We start from the raw sequence: 12,398 nt of genomic DNA on the forward strand, positions 1-12,398 counted from the left end.
GCCTGTATGATTAATTATGGCCACAAATGAGGGATTTATATTTTGGAAAAGTAAGAGCTTGCAGATTTTGTAGGAAGTATTTTGAGTGGAATAATACAAAATGCCAGGAAATGAGTGTAGGTACAAAAACTACAAATGGTGCCAAACAAATTGTCCCAGTCACCACTTAACACAATGTAAAGAAAATGTAATTTGCCATCAGGATTGCCCAGAGGCATAAATAAAATGCTTCTAAGAGGTGAAGTGATAAATAATTTCAAAATTTAGTGCAATGCTTAACACTGAGACCTCTAAAACCAGGTGTGGAACAATGGTTTTGCCTTAGGTACCCAAGCTCTTTAGACAGTAAAATGGGAAAATAATGTTCTTACAGAGGGAGTCACAACAGTCTGCATTTCCTAGGGAAGAACTGCCTAAAATGCTGAAGAGTGAGCTAAGATTTAAGTCTTACTCTTCAGAACTCAGCTTTAATCTGTACTACAGGACTGTCCCTCTTTCCTTAGTATTCATATCCCTGAGGTGTCCCCGAGGGCAAGTTGCTTCCAAAAGCTGAGCAGTGCTTACATCTTTTCCCTTTGACGGGCAGTGGGACAAAGTTGTGCCTTTGCCACCCTCCTCCACATTTTCTTTTGAAAGGATTCAAATCTGTATCCTCCCTGCCTTCCTTTCCCCAGCAGCAGCCTCCCAACTCAGCAGACTACACTGGGGAGGAATGCTTGCAGCCCAGCTGAAGCAGACTTTGGTTTTTCATGCAATGATTATGTTGTTATACTCAGAGGGGCTCAAACTGAAAATAATTCTCTACCTTGGTGGTTAAAGGCAAGAGCGGGGAGTCCTGTGTTACAGTCCCAGTTCCAGTGAGTGGAGAATACTAATACAGGACAGGAATTCAGTTATTACTGTTATTATCATGGGAACCAGGAACAGTTAATTATTTAATGCAAATTGGAGCAATTTGAATTAAAAAAAGGGAAGCTTTACTTCTCTCAGGAAACTTTGTGGAATATTTTGTAGGTAGGGGCTAGAACAGCATCTTCAGAAATTAGTCTTAGTCCCTGAAGTGTATCTTTGGATAGGAAATACACTGAGTCTTCCACATACTGTGTGCATGCCCTAAAAACTGATTTCAAATGTAAATGGCCTGGAAGCAGCTTTACTATCTGCTGCCCAGAAGCTGAACCTTAGATACCAGGGGAGCTTTCATGTAGTATGACAGGACGAGAGGACATGGCCTCAGTCTGCACCAGGGGAGGTTCAGGTTGGACATCACAGAGAATTTCTTCACTGAAAGGGTGGTCAAGCATTGGAATGGGCTGTCCAGGGAGGTGGGGGAGTCACCATCCCTGGAGATGTTTAAGAACAGACTGGACATGGCACTTCGGCCTGGTTGACAAGGTGGTCGTTGGTCAAATGTTGGACTTGATTTTAGAGGTCTTTTCAAAATCCTTCTTTAGGTATGTCTGGATGTCTTTGGAACCTTCATTTATGTGAGTTTGAAATGTCTTGATTCTTTTATACAGAATCACAGAATCATTTAGGTTGGAAAACCGCAGCCCAGGAAATATTTATTCAAAACAGAGACTTACTTAAATAACTGCAGTTAAATATAAATAGATAAAACACAGGACAGTTGTTTAATCAAAAGTAACATTGTTTATTGTTATGAAATAACAGACATTTAGTCATATAAAGCAATACAGGTTGGGGTTTTGGAGACGAGATCGTTTTGTTTTTCAAGCAGGTAAGTTAATTGTTTTAAATTGTTAAGTACAGCTTCTCCAAATGCTTCAACAACCAGATGATCACACAGTTTCTGAGGCATGCCTTATCCCTGATGACAGGAATTACTCATATGCAAAAGAAGAACCTTAACAGATTTAAGATGTCATGGTAGAGCTCACACTACACTTTTTTTTCTGCCTCAGCTGGACAGTGCATTGCTGCTGCAACACTGTTCTTCTCTGAGGCACTCTGACTCACAGGTTATTTAATTTGCTATCAGAACAATGATACAGCATGTAATAACTTTGAATGTTAAAATATATGCTTTCCCCATGTTTAAATATCACTGGGCTAAAAGTCTTCAGTTTGAAAAAATACCACATCGTGAAAAACACTGGAGTTTTTCGCTCTGTGACCAAAAATGCCAGAATTGAAACACTGCATATGTAGAGGAGAAAAAACAACAGAAATGGTACTTGGGTTCTGTATCATTTCAGTTTATTTTAAAGAGTTAATTGAGAGAATCATAAATTATGCCTTATTTGCATTGTATATCATAAAAGCACTCCATGGTAACATTTGTGCTTGTGGTTAGCACACTAATAAAGTGTGATTGCATTTCCAGGTTACCGTAACATTCCGCTGCTGACCAGAGAGGGCATCAAGATCGAGTCTGCGTCGCTGTTTGCCCACATCTGGTACTATTAATGGTGTTTTCTGCAATAGGAACTGTTCTGGGGCATGGCACCCCGCTTCAATAAAGTGGCATTACTGGGTTTGCAACAACCCAGTGGTCTGATTTCCAGAGTGGCACGTTCTCAATGATTTTATGAAGATAATGGGACTTCTTGTGTAAGTGGTACCTGGATCAGTAACAGCTGCTGACGTTGGCCCTGCCGCTATTATTGAACTGTCTGTTGTAGGAGAAGAATGTTCAAGAACATTTAAGGGATCTGAAGGTGCACAAGTCTATGGGACCTGACAGGGTACATCCACAGGTCCTGAGGGAACTGGCTGAGGAAGTGGCTAAGCTGCTATCCATCGTATTTGAGAAGTCATGGCAGGCCAGTGAAGTTCCCACTGACTGGAAAAGGGGAAACATAAGCCACATTTTTAAAAAGGGAAATAAGGAAGACCCAGGGAACTACAGGCTGGTCAGTCTCAGAGAGCCTTGGGGATGTTCTTGGGGATGTTGGTTGACAAGAATATCAACATGACCTGGTATCCCAGAAGGCCAACAGCATCCTGGCTGTATCCAAAGCACAGCCACCAGCAGGTCGAGGGAGGAGATTTTCCCTGTCTGCTCTGCTCAGGTGAGACCCCACCTGCATCCAGCTCTGGGACCCCAACACAAGAAAAATGGAGCACCTGTTGGAAAGAGTCCATAGGAGGCCATAAAGATGATCAGAGAGATGAAGCACCTCTGCTCTGTAGACAGGCTGAGAGAGTTAGGGCTGTTGAAACAGGAAAAGGGGGGCGGATGGCTTTAAACTGAAACAAGGCAGGGTTAGATTAGATATTAGGTAGAAATCCTTTACTGAGAGGGTAGTGAGCAGTGGAACAGGTTTCCAGAGAAACTGTGGACTCCCCATCCCTGGAATTTTTCAAGATCAGGCTAAATGCAGCTTTGAGCAACCTGGTCTAGTGAAAGGTGTCCCTGCCCATGGCAGGGAGCTGGGAACTGTTTGGGTTCCTTCCAACCCAAACCATTCTATGACTCTATAACTCTATGATTCTTTAGAAACAATTCATAAATACTGAAAATTTTTGTATATTTTTAAAATTCAGTTAATAATGTCATTTTCAGCTAATTTCAAATTTATGATTAATTACTGAGAATAATACTCTAATATATAGCCTCTGACAGATAAGGCTAATTTTTATGGTATGAACATGTTACATTGACATTTTCAATTATATTGAAAAAAATTTCTTTCCATTGTATCTTTCTAAGAGAACTGGAAAAACTATACATACAAGGTACCCTTTAAATTTATAACAACAGCAGCTTCTGATTGGGCTATTCCTCCTTAATGTTCACTGTAATTTTGTTACCTGAAAAAATAGTTTCGAGAAAAAAAGTAGCTCTTAAAATAATAAAAAATTCATATGCTAATATTGGTGCCTTTTCTTAGCTAAGTCTTGAACCTCCTGCTGCTAAAGAAAGACAACAAAATTCATGGACTAATTTGTTAAGGGCCACGTTCCTCATAGCAGCAGGGAGCTCAGGATATATCTTACTGTGAACTCAGGAAACAGGAAGCATAGTGTTTTGAGGTGAACTAGAAGAATTTTAGAAAAAGGAAGGGTTAACTGTGTCATTTAAGATCTACTTCTCACCTGACAGCTATCAGTGTAGATCTTGCCCATAAGACAAAATCTTCCCATCCTCCTTACAGAACTGAAGTATTGTTGACCTTCCACAGGACTGTAGCTACCCAATTAATGGCAGATTTTTTATTCAAACATGATTTTTTTTTTAAAAAGGATATTATGTTTACAGCTTTCTTTAATGCCAAACAAAATATTGCTTATGTTTGCAGACAGTTGTGATATTATATTGTAATGCTCTTTTTATTTATTGCTATTTTAATGCTATTTTATTTAATATTGCTCTAAGATGGAAAATCAGGGTATGTGGTAAACAACCATTAGAAAATGTCACAGGAAATAACACTATTAGAAAACTGCATTATAGTTATAATAAGGAAACTAAGACAGTAGACTAAGAAGAATCTAAAATCAATATTGAACTGTAAGGTCAGGTAATTTGGTAACGTTGTAAGCTGGCCTCAATGTGTTTTCTGTGCTGAATGACAAGGCACTTGATTTCTCACCCAGGTGAGCCTATAATCTAAAATGTTAGGCACACTGATCTTTGTAGTGGTATCTGTGTGCCAGCCAATATCCCTTTTATGTGGTAAATATTTTATAGCTTCTTACAGCTCTGCATATACTCTCACTATTAATATTCAAGCAGAGTTCCCCCCACCTCCCCTTACTGAGGAGGAGCTTAATACAGCAGATTGCCTGGGGAGAATATTCTAAGATAAAAACTGGTCAAGTGACAGAGTCAATTGGTTTGATGCTGAGAAAAACTCCAGCCTATTTTGTTTCCTAAATAACTAGTCCCACTTCAGGAGCTTTATACAACTTTACCTTCTGAAGATCCATTTCTGAGTGTCCTTTGGGAAAAGAAGGCAATTATCTTCACTTCTGGCATTATTATCCCTATGCTGACCACTTTTCCACCTGGTAGAACAAATGTCAGACCTACCCACTATATGGTAGCTTAAAATTTTTGGCAGAGCAGATCACAAATCAACATTTCTCCTGCGCCTTAAAAATGTGCCCTTGGTCCTGGAAAGGTCTATATACATGGTCAGCTGAGTGTGTGTAAGAGTCTGGCAATAATGGACAGTTTATTATGGCTGCTGATATGCCAAATGTTTAAAGATGTGCTTAAGTGCTTCCTCAATTTATGTAAAAATGCCTTGAACAACAGAGCCCATAATTAGCCTCAGTGAACTCAAAGGAACCACTCGTTCATTATTTGATATGTAAAGATATATTTTATAGCCCCAAGGTCAATTCAATGCATGTATTGACTTGAATGCCTTATGCAGCATAAGAGGTAAGCATATGTGGTAAGACTGGTGAACAAGTATTTGTGATATCATGATCTCAAATAAATACCCCACTGAAAGCTCACATTCAATATGTTCTACTTATTCATGAGCATTAGCTGCTCCCTCCTCCTTTCTGGTGATAACAAATCACCAGTTATATCTGCTCCTTGAATGTCAGAATAAAAGAAACTACATATCCTTACTGACAAATTAATACCCTGGACTGAATGTTACATTATAGCAAAAGCTTTTAAGTTCTTTTTTTTTTTTTTTTTTTTTTTTTTTAAATAAATTGTTGATTGCATAAGATTTAATGTGAAATTTGTTGGACATCTGAAATGTGTTGGCACCCGGGGAACCATCCCATGGTTTTCTGGTGAAATCATCATGTGCAGTGGGGTCACAGCAGTTGCTGATAAATTACACCATTATCAGCATTGTTTCAACACAGCCAGTGGAATTAATGAGCAAGGAATGAGGCCCCACACTTTGATGTGTACAGAATTCAGTATTTTTACAGTCCAGCTGAATATGAAATAACCAAAAATCTTTACTGCTGTTGTAAGAATTTCCTGCATGCTACTACAAGTCTTTAGCATCTGATTTCTTAATCTCACACTGTCAGGAATCTGTTGCAGGAAGATGGTAGCAATTTTAAGACAACAGCCTTATGATTAGAATGTTAAAAAATGTGGTCAGCAGATGACTGCACATTCTCAAGGCCAACTGAGACAAAATGTACCATGGGAAATGGGATAAAGAAAAATTAGTGGATAAATAAGTGAATTATCTCAGAGAACATTTAAATTATACTATTTCCCAGTGGGTACCACTTTTCTTCATTTAACTGGACACTGCTCAGTTGAATGTTAACAGCTCCCACAAAAGTTCCTTTGCTTTTCACAACAAGCTTCAGTACGTGGCCTTTGAGCTCCGTGACTTTGTCATACACAACCTGAAATAATATACAATGAAACAGAAAGAAAAATACAGATTTGTTAACCTGTTTGAAAAGCAAATTACTTACTTCAATCAGAAAGATGATAACAACCTTGTGATAATTACTTTAAATTTCCATCCAGAATTGTCAAATATTAACCACGAGACGAAATCACTTAGTGAATTTACCTCAGATATATATCTGACCTTATCTAGTTTATATAAAAGAGATTCTGCCAGCTTAGGCTTGTGAAATCTGATCACCATTTGTAAATAAATTTGAAAACTGTGTTGTGTGACGCTTGAGAAAAAAAAAACCCAGTATACATAATTTTCCATTTGAAAATTGAAACTCTAACTTAAGCAGAGCTTTGAACTCAAATGTAAAAAAATATCACAATCTCCATGACGTTCCACAGGGAATCATAATGTGTCTGATTTTGTGGAGGAGAAACTCAGATGGAGGGCACTCATTATGGACAGTGGCATGAAAACATAGGTGATTCTGTAAAAGTGTAGATTTTTTTAATTATTCAATATCCTTCTAGAGCAGATGCTTTGATAAATGGTATTGCTCTTCTGCAAAAATCAGAAAAAGACAGGAAAACAGTTTTGATGTCAATTTGTTTAACCTATGTATATTTTATTTGTTACATATTCCTTACTGGCACCTTAAAGCAACTTTCTGTCGCATTAATATGTGTTACAAAGGTGTGTCACATCAAGGCACAGTGCCTCAGAATGTTTTCCCAGTACTGTACTTGAGATTAAATCTTATGCTACATACCAGAATTAAAAAAAAAGATCAAGCCAAAGTAACCTCAAAATTTCTTCTATCCAAGACTTCCGTAACATTTTGTAACTGTCCTAGATCCGGCAGACCCACATCGTAAAAGAGATAAGAATTTTCCTTTGAAAATGGTCTATAAATTTTACTAATTCAATAGTAAAAAAAATAATCAGACATTGAGGCACCGGAGCAAGTCCAGAGAAGGACAACGGAGCTGGGGAAGGGTCTGGAGCACAAGTCCTGTGAGGAGCAGCTGAGGGAGCTGGGGGTGTTCAGCCTGGAGAAAAGCAGGCTCAAGGGGGTCTTATGACTCTACAACTGACTGAAGTAGGTTGTGGTGAGGTGGGGGTCGGCCTCTTCTCCCAGGTAACAAGTGACGTGACAAGAAGAAATGGCCTCAAGTTGTGCCAGGGATGGTTTAGATAGGATATTAGGAAAAAAATATTCATGGAAATGGTTGTAAAGCATTGGAACAGACTGCACAGGAAAGTGGTGCAGTCACCATTCTTGGAAGTGTTCAAAAAAGTGTGGATGTGGCACTTGAGGGCATGGTTTAATGGTGAACACAGTGGTAGTGCTAAGGTTGGACTTGATGATCTTAAAGGTCTTTTTCAAACTTAATGATTCTCTGATTCTAATGCAAATAATTTCATGAATGATTCTGGATGCTAACTATACCCAAATGTGCCTATTTGGATATTAGGAAGAAATTCTTTACAGAGAGGGTAATCAGGCATTGGGATGGGCTGCCCAGGGAAGTGGTGGATTCTCCATCCCTGGAGGTTTTTAAGATGAGATTGGATATGGCACTTAGTGCCATGGTTTAGTAACCACGGTGATAGTGGATCAAGGGTTGGACTTGATGATCTCGGAGGTCCTTTCCAACCCAGCTGATTCTATGATTATAAAATTTTTTTATAGAATTTTTTTATGGAATCATCAAATATTAAACATGACAGAATGCTCAATCAGTAGAAGCTGTAGATGTGGAACACCTCTGAGATTGAACCCAGTTTAGCAAGGGGAATTTACTCAATTTCGATTTTTCCATTACTCCAGAAGTGCTGGTAATACTTCTCGAAATAAATGAGACAGTTGTTCGGCATCTCTTTAGAAAAGTACTGAGGTCTATCATTTTTAAAGTATCTTTTAAATTACCTTGATACTGTGAGAACACACTGAGGTTAAATATGAAATGTTAATGGTGTATTTTTTGAATTTAAAAAAAACCCTACCAATCTGGAGCGACAGGCTAACAAGAATGAGCTGCACTCAGAACAGATTCCCATGCTTCAGTCTCTGCATTAATCAAAAACTGCTGAGTGAACTGCATGTGGGCTGAAAAAATGCGAAAGAATGCTCTCAGCTAGGTCAGGCCTGAAAGGTAAGCTTTGTTAAGAGAAGTACATTCAATCTAAAATTTGTGTGGCTGGAAATGTTTTTGCTATTTTAGCTGCAATGGAAGAACGCTTTAAATTTTAATCTCCCTGTGCAGTTTAAGCAGCAAACGCAGTGACAGTCTGTCACTTCTGGAGAATGGGAAACTGAAACTGCCTAAAAGGTGTTTGCCACGCAACCTGCTTGGATTTTCCGTGCAATCTGAGCACAGGTTGTACCTGAGGCACTGCTGAGGAAAGGAAATGTCAGACTGAGCCCTCTCTAGCTTGGAGCTCTGTGGGCTGAACTGCCAAACCCTCACTGCACCTCCACTCCTAAGGGAAAGATCCAGTCATGGGAGACGTCCTTCAGGCAGGGACAGAGTTTGTAAAAGCTCATCCCCAGCGATGTTCCTCACTCTGAGTGGCAACAGAAAGGTGGTTCTGACGATCATGGGTGGACCCGGGAGGCACAAAACTGTTGGTTCTTCCACCCAAACCCAAGTTGGCTTCGTCTGCCTGTTGGGTTTTGTCTGCACTGCGATTTGGAGGGATTTCACAGGGAACATGGAACAGACAGGACACCAGGGAACTCTGGCAGCAAGCACTGACAGACAGGACACCAAGAACTCTGGTTTAAGGGGATAATTGGTGCTGTGGGGATGAACACTTATTGCCATGGGTTGTGGGGGAAAGAAAAACTGTCCTGCTCACTCTTTTTAAATGGTTTTTACTAGAAAGATCTTAGCAGGGGCAGCATTTCCTTTTCCATTTAGAAACCTTTGGAAATCATGGTTTGGAAGGGCTGTCATGAAAGTCACACCTGGTGCTTTTTGTTTTTTTGATGTTTGCTGTGCCTGTTTTGCCAAATGGTATGTGATTTAAAAATTCCAGCTTCTCTGTTCCCCAGTTGCCTTTGCCCACCAAAATAAAACAAATGATGAAAAAAATCGGAAAAGCAAGGGCAAGTACAGTAAGTAAGTGATAATATAATTTAGAGTAAATCTATGATCTGACACTGCAGCAATGCTAATGTTATCGAAGAAAGCTGCCTTGTTTCTTTGCCAGTATATTAAAGATACCAGCTGCTGCTTTAAATCAACAAAAAGTATACATGTGAGCTGCAAAAGCTAAGAAATCTTCAGTATGGTGGATCACAACAGGCGTGAACTGGGGTAATGAACAACTTTCAATCTTTGGCCAAAAGGAGTTACAAAAAAAAAGCCTTGAGCAATGACAGACCTTTACAGTGCACGGTGGGTGGTTTTCAAATGATCCCAGTAAACTGTTTCTAAAATGGTATTGCAAATTCAGCTGGAGCAAGGTATATATCATCAGCACGTAGGGACAGAAGGAAGGTCTGGAGACAGCTGAATTACTCCGTGGGTAAAACAAATGCCACCTGCCAGAACTTCGTACTGCAACAGTTAAATCCTGAAATGATTGTGCAGGAAGAATATTTGCCTGCCATTTGTACAGCTGGATCAGATGGAGGTGAGTTAATACATGTCCATGCAGCAAATCAGTGGGACAGTTAGGGCTGGAATTCAAGTATTCCTGGCTCCAAAAAGAGAAGCACTGTTGACCTACAGGAGTCTAATGACATTTTAATCACAAATGCGGGACAGTTGCTTCTCCTTAGGTAGCCATGGCACAGTTCCTAGATTTGGGTAATTAATCCAAATTAGCTTTGATGTGTGGTGCTGGAGGGAGTGGCTGTGGCTCCTGGTGCAGTTCCCCTCCTCCCCCTCCATCAGACTTGCTGGGGCTGTTTCAGGTTGCTCCAGTCCAGCTCCCCCTGACTGGTGTGGCCCAGGTCTGTGTGCTCACATCTGGCTGTGCCCAAAGGGCAGGACAGAGAGAGTGCCCTCTCGTTATGGAATGTACACTCTGCCTTGCCTTGGAGCTTTGCTCTTTCCATGTCTGTGCTTGCAGGCAGGTACTCAGGAGAGGACAACCAAGAACCCTGAAGCATTTCTCAGGGTAAAAGTTACACATAGGAGCAAGGACCCACTGCAGCTGGATCTGGTCATCGTGGCTTCTCTTGGCAAGAGTTTAAAATTAAGTCATTCAGGTTTATTTTCAATTCTTTCTAACTTCGCTTTCACTAAACTACTCTGAAACCTCCGAACTCCTTTTTATTCCTAAATGTATTCTATAACAGGTATGTTATTAATTTTCTCTTTGCATTCCATTTTTCTGTGAACCTACTCTTTTTCTCAAGCATTATTTTTTAATGCAATGTTATACCAGTGTGAATGCCACAAACTCCAAAATCCAAATAAAGGAACAAGAGGAAAAAAAAGGAGTTCTTGTTAAAAGCAACTCCAAAACATTTTATTGTCAGTCCTCCTGGATTTTCTCATCTTCACTCTCACACACATGAGTAAAAATCAAACATAAAAAGCACTTTTGCAAGGCTGATAATTTGCTGTAGGCAGTCATAAGCAATAGAAGTAAAAAACTAAAATCAGAAATACCCAAGAGAAGCACATTTCAGATTTTTCTCAGCCTCGAACAAAGAAAGAAATTAATATACAGCTTCCTTCCAGCCACTTGGCTTTAATAAAATCTTATGAACTCATAAAAAAGGGTAGTATATTTCTGTGCACAGTGTTTTGGACAGTAACTAACTTAAAAGACAGCTGACTTATATTTTTAGTAGGTTTTCTTCCCTGGGGCAGCTTTTGCCTCAGTCTACCAGCCTTGGACAGAAAATGCATACAGAATGACATCACATATGGGAGAACAGAGCTGCTAACAGCACAGGCATTGGGTTTGTAATGTCCAAGTTCAAGGGAACCATATGTCCCCACTGCGATTAGGAGTTCCTGGTGAAAAAGATTGAGCATCTGTGAAGGAAGTTCTAATTTTGATTAAGGATATTAAAGTTTTCATGGAATTTCTTTTAACAGCAGTGGAGTATTCCTTAACCACAACTAAATCTCCTCCCTGTGATTACTGTCTGACTGCAGACAGGATTTTGGATTTTCCTGTATTCAAATTGATCTAATAATGATTTTGAAAGTATTTGTCTTCCTGTGTTGCTGGTTGGTTCTTATCTGTAGTCCATCTTGGATACTTTACAACAAATGTTATGATACATCCAATTGTATTTCTTTGCTTTAAATATCCTTCAAATGTAAAGGAATTTCTTTACACGGGTTAATTGGACTCATTCCACTCTCTCTTTGATTGCAAAGTTAGAAAGAAATAACAAAAAAATAAAGCCTAGTTCCTTGTTATCCCACTGCAGTACCGTAGGGAGGGAAATTTGTCTCAGCTGTGAGCAACCCTACCACTCAGGGAGCCTTCTTACAGAAGCACTGGAAGTCATCAGTGTAAGTAGGTAAGTTTTGTAATCACATAGATGTGGGAAAAGAGAAATATTAAAACTCCAGGACTGGGAAACTAGGAGATAAGGACTCAGACTCTGCTGACTAACCTAAGCTTCATCATATCTTATCTATGAAACAGGGTGGAGTGGTAATATTTTCCATGCGTTCTACTTTATAGCCTGCTGAAAGAGCATTTGTAAATTGCTTTGAGATCTTTAGGAGATTTATTATATGTAATAATTACAATCTCCAATCCCACCTACTGTTTCAATCTCATCTGCCCTAACAAATGAACATAGTTTATGCCACTTCCTATTCTGTCATAAATGTTTCTCCATAAAAACATTTCCTTTCACCCCAGAGGCTTGAGCACTTCAGTGGTGTGTGAAATAATCATGTATATAGCTGTGAACTGCTAGTATTTTGACATAAAAAGAACCTGGCTATTTATTCTTGTGTTATCACTTAGGACAGTGACAACCAATTTTCAAATGTGAATTTGAATAACAGCATCCATTCAATCAGTACTTTTCATGCTATTGTACAGAGCTGCATTCAAAACCGACTAGGTTATGGTGCAATGATGCTTGGTCTCATTTGGCTA

The 12,398-nt window shown here is 39.4% G+C and overlaps 2 protein-coding genes across 6 annotated transcripts in view; one reads left to right on the forward strand and one right to left on the reverse strand.

The window, feature by feature from the left end:
* Positions 1 to 2,521, forward strand: part of PLCZ1 (phospholipase C zeta 1) — a 47,066-nt gene extending 44,545 nt beyond the window's left edge. For both annotated transcript variants that reach the window (XM_051784467.1, XM_051784469.1), the window contains one exon: positions 2,348 to 2,521. In XM_051784467.1, the coding sequence (XP_051640427.1) occupies positions 2,348 to 2,430 (83 nt within the window). In that variant the 3' untranslated portion in view covers positions 2,431 to 2,521. The remainder of the gene's footprint in view (positions 1 to 2,347) is intronic.
* Positions 2,522 to 2,651: 130 nt separating this feature from the next.
* PIK3C2G (phosphatidylinositol-4-phosphate 3-kinase catalytic subunit type 2 gamma) overlaps positions 2,652 to 12,398 on the reverse strand; it is a 206,915-nt gene continuing 197,168 nt past the window's right edge. For all 4 annotated transcript variants that reach the window (XM_051784414.1, XM_051784415.1, XM_051784417.1 and 1 more), the window contains one exon: positions 2,652 to 6,306. In XM_051784414.1, coding sequence (XP_051640374.1) covers positions 6,154 to 6,306 — 153 coding nt within the window. In that variant the 3' untranslated portion in view covers positions 2,652 to 6,153. The remainder of the gene's footprint in view (positions 6,307 to 12,398) is intronic.

Source organism: Manacus candei, unplaced genomic scaffold (assembly GCF_025592945.1).
Source record: "Manacus candei isolate 608988 ecotype Guabito, Panama unplaced genomic scaffold, ASM2559294v1 h1tg000018l, whole genome shotgun sequence".
NCBI classification, from domain to species: Eukaryota; Metazoa; Chordata; class Aves; order Passeriformes; family Pipridae; genus Manacus; species Manacus candei.